A 3,574-nucleotide genomic window follows, 5' to 3' on the forward strand; every position below is an offset into this window, starting at 1 on the left:
GAGTGTTGTACTTTAATTTTTTTTTCTTATTAAGATATTGTACATTTGAGAATCTTTCCTACTATAATAGTGAGAATTGCTTTGTATTCGGTTGACATTGCTATATTTTGAGAGATTTATCTAAGTATAATGCTATTATAGGAATATAAGAAAGTAGGATGCTATAATGAATATATCAATTAAGGTTTGTTGTTGTTTGTCGCATATAACCCTTATTTTGGTCATGAAAATGAAACCTTTTCTGCTAATCCAACAACTATATGGTTCCTAAACAACAATATTGATACGATTTAGAAATTTATTGTACTCATCAATGAGTAATTTAAATAGTATGTCAAATACGTAAAATAAATATGACTCCAACGGCAAACAATTGAAATCTTTAAGTGAGATGAACTCATGAACAATGAGTGTACACAACTAGGATTCAAAACCTTTTTCAAGATTGGGGAGTCTGCCTTCCTCGGTCCATTCAATAGAATCCTAAATGAAACACAAAAAATATGAAGGAGAAGTAAACATATGGCATAAAATGATATGGCATAAAATGATTCTCCATGATATTTCTACTTCATATATATATATATATATATATATATATATATATATATGTGTGTGTGTGTGTGTGTAGGATCATATGAGAATGATAAGTATTAATGTAAGAACAATTATGAGAATGATTGTGCATAAATCTACATTCCCAAAAAAACAAAAACAAAAAAAATGTTCGTCAAAAAAAATTTGTTTATCAAAAGAACTTGGCTATATATATATATATATATATATATATATATATATATATATATATATATATATATATATATATATATATATATATATATATATATATCAAATGAGAACACCAAAAAAGTTGAGAACGCGAGAATAAAGTATATATTCATTTGTGATTCTATGTATTCATTTATGGAGAAATGATAAATTTTTAGGCAGAATCAACATGAATATGTTTTTTCTCTTCAATTGAAATTAAAGGCGTAAAAATTTATCATTTCTCAACAAATGAATACATTGAATCACAAATGAATATATACTTTGTTCTTGCGTTCTCAACCTTTTTGGTGTTCTCATTTGATATATATATATATATATATATATATATATATATATATGGTGGTATAAAGTTTTAATAAAAAGGAAATTACTTACAGATGGATAAGGCATAAGAAGAAGAAAAAAGTTTATATCAACTACGTAGTAAATCAATGCACCTTTCTACGAGGAATAAAGTCAATAGTAGGACCATCGGTGATTTCAACAGCAACCACGCCTGCATGCTGCCAATAGACCATTTATTGGGTAAGTACTTATTTAACCTGCACATGAACCAAAAATCTTCAGTTTGTGTGCTAAAAAAATAAGTAGACAACAAAAAGAAAACATTGATTCTAATATATCACTAGCTCAAAAAGCAGCATATTACAAACAACCATATGGAAGTATATCTCACCTTGCTCAAGACCAGCAGATTACTCTAATCTATTATATATAAATAAATAAAAAATAAAAAAAAAATAAAAAATAAAAAAAAAACTTATATTCGTCAGTATGATTGAAATCACCTTAAATATGTCTGCATATGAGATCTTTGGATGCTTTGACTTTATTTCTTCTGTAATCGATCAGAAAACTGCCATTAATAAACTGAACTATTTTCTATTATATTATCTTTGTAAACGAAGTTAACCATGGAATCAAGAATGGTGTCAAAAAACATAAGAATATAGAATACGACCAATGTAAGTTATGTATTGTAAACCGTTTGATTTAAGCTAGATAAGGAAATAAGATAGTGTGATAAACTAACTAACTGTTCGACATTTTGCTATCAAAAAAGCCAACTAGTTTGGCGTACTAGACTGTATATCGAGTAATTAAAATCCAGGTGACATGAGTAATTAACTGACTCAGCATCTGGAAGCCTTATAGACTATGATTACTGAATATAGATCTCATTAACAGGAAAAAAAAAAGTCATTAAGCTTCACGTAGTAGAATAATGGTCCATGATTTATTAATTATGGTTGTGATATGTATGGTTAGTAGACAAAATGCCACCTGCAGGAACTTTCTCCCTGATAATGTTCTTGGTGAAGAAAGGATTTGATTGTGTTAATTTTCAAAGGTCGGATTGATGAATTCACTCTTACTGCTTCACAATCCGGATCTGGAATGATAATTGTTGTCAAAAAGCAAAAACCTGAGGGTTTTCAAGGACACAAAGAGGGTTTTTATGGGCTTTTCTTCTTGTTTTCTTGATTCCCATTTCTTGAAGTTTATGGTTCGGTTTTCTTTAGATATGAATTATCTTGGCAGGTACTCCATCCAAATTTGATTAAACTTGTTGGGTACTGTTCAGAGGGCGATATATAGGTTATGTGTTCATGCCTAAAGGAAGCTTGCATGGGGAATCATCTTTTTAGATGTTGTGTTTTACCATTTGATTAAGTTTTGCAATTCTTTTTGTGCTTAGTAGGACAAATAATCACACATTTTTTTTGTATTTTATATATAGCGCATATGAGATCTTGGATTTGCTACTATTTTCTATTTGATCCAGTATTTGAAATAAGGGTGTGAACATCTAGAAACCGAGACCCATGTCAATTTGTCCCTCCCAAAAAGGTTGAACAAGACGGCATGCATTGGGCCGGAAGACAGTAGAGACCAATGCCAATATGTGACATAAAAGTTGGATAATAACTCTCGATATCTCAACTGTGGAAAAGATGATAATGTCTTCCTCATCTTCATAATTGTAAATAGCCCTAAAAATCTTGTGTACTTTAATAAATATCATTATATCGATCTAAAAACGCAATTACATAGACCTCATCCCTAGCTAGTAAATATCAAACAAGACCTCTCGTTAATCAAACACAAAATTCAACAACATAATATATATAAGCACTCTACTGTAAAGGCATCACAACTTTAGTGTTGTAAATAACTAGTAACATAACACGAGTATATAAAACGAAAAATTTGTGCCAAAAAAATTGATCAAAGGAAAATAAATAGAGTAAGTACCGCAAAAATCAATCGCAACTTTTAATCCTTTATTACAGCTTTGTTCAAACTCTTCAGGCTTCCTGATGGAACCATTTGGACCTCCAGTCCGCGTATGTTTGCAATACGTTCCAGCATCATGAAATCTACGTACAATACAATCATCAATTTCAATTCGATCATCAATGACAATATATATGTGTGCGAAGGATCTTACGCTAAACGAAGCATGATTGGGGCACAAGTTTTGTTGAAGATCAAAGCGCGTAGGTCTCGGCGAGCTTTCTCTATTTCTTCCTGGTACTCGGTGTCAACAACAGGCTTTCCCATGCAACAGAAACACCGGTTTCTTTTTCCAGAAAAACCAACATATCTTTCCATTGAAACGATACCCTTGACTTCTTTCTACAATTAAAAAAACTTGTATACTCCTTTCAAACCCATGATCCATAATTAACACAATTTCTACTTGTATTTCATCTTTACATGAGTTGTTTACAGTCATTAATCTCGATCATTATATATAGCACTTAGGCATCAAAGCACA

The 3,574-nt window shown here is 30.6% G+C and overlaps 1 protein-coding gene across 1 annotated transcript; it reads right to left on the bottom strand.

The window, feature by feature from the left end:
• Nucleotides 1-420: 420 nt before the first annotated feature.
• On the bottom strand, nucleotides 421-3,357 carry LOC145071200 (putative L-ascorbate peroxidase 3, peroxisomal). The gene is made up of 5 exons (XM_079018124.1): nucleotides 3,245-3,357; nucleotides 3,049-3,173; nucleotides 1,581-1,630; nucleotides 1,230-1,295; nucleotides 421-483 (listed from the first exon to the last, which is right to left on the bottom strand). Exons 1-5 carry the CDS (start codon nucleotides 3,355-3,357, stop codon nucleotides 421-423), a joined length of 417 nt encoding a protein of 138 aa, XP_078874250.1.
• Nucleotides 3,358-3,574: the final 217 nt, after the last annotated feature.

Source organism: Lactuca serriola, chromosome 8 (genome assembly GCF_051521515.1).
Source record: "Lactuca serriola cultivar US96UC23 chromosome 8, Lser_US96UC23_V15, whole genome shotgun sequence".
Taxonomy (NCBI): domain Eukaryota; kingdom Viridiplantae; phylum Streptophyta; class Magnoliopsida; order Asterales; family Asteraceae; genus Lactuca; species Lactuca serriola.

Coding starts and splice junctions, on each gene's coding strand:
- LOC145071200 (XM_079018124.1), bottom strand. CDS start 3,357: ATGGGAAAGCCTGTTGTTGACACCGAGTACCAGGAAGAAATAGAGAAA. Junction 1,296..1,580: donor CATATGCAGACATATTTAAG/GTGATTTCAATC, acceptor GTCTATTGGCAG/CATGCAGGCGTGGTTGCTGT. Junction 484..1,229: donor ACTTTATTCCTCGTAGAAAG/GTGCATTGATTT, acceptor TGTTTCATTTAG/GATTCTATTGAATGGACCGA.